This window comes from Antrostomus carolinensis, unplaced genomic scaffold (genome assembly GCF_000700745.2).
Source record: "Antrostomus carolinensis isolate BGI_N321 unplaced genomic scaffold, ASM70074v2 C12644882, whole genome shotgun sequence".
In the NCBI taxonomy this organism is placed as follows: Eukaryota; Metazoa; Chordata; class Aves; order Caprimulgiformes; family Caprimulgidae; genus Antrostomus; species Antrostomus carolinensis.
The window spans coordinates 1-371 of NW_010348848.1; the positions used below are offsets into that span (position 1 = coordinate 1).

General features: G+C 63.9%; 1 protein-coding gene across 1 annotated transcript; it reads left to right on the forward strand.

Annotated features, from left to right (window-relative positions):
- Positions 1-6: 6 nt before the first annotated feature.
- Positions 7-345, forward strand: TIMM29 (translocase of inner mitochondrial membrane 29; the record flags this gene model as incomplete). The annotated part of the gene is made up of 1 exon (XM_029087115.1): positions 7-345. A coding segment is annotated over one exon (339 nt), but the record flags the coding sequence as incomplete, so codon positions are not given.
- Positions 346-371: the final 26 nt, after the last annotated feature.

Sequence of the window (371 nt, forward strand, 5' to 3'; positions counted from 1 at the left end):
GGTCGCTTACGTTACCGTAACCTCCTCTTGGTGGCCGTGGTGTACGAAACCCCTCACGCCGGTGACGCCGCCTTGTACCGGGCTCGGTGTCCCCACATAGGACCCCGGTGGTGGGATTTCCCCGGTCGCTTGTTGGACGTTGGTTTTTGGGGACGTTGGTGGGTTTTGGAGACGCGGTTACGCGATTACGACGTTAACGAGGAGGAGTTTGCGGCGTTACCGGCGCGGTTGAGGCGTCTGGATCCTCACCAGCTCCGTTCTCACCACAACGAGAGCCGGTTCCTGGAGAAGTTCCGACCCGTCACCCTCAGCGAGGAGGAGATCCGGCGTGCCGAGAGCGAGGCGGCCGCACCGGCACCGGCACCGGCACC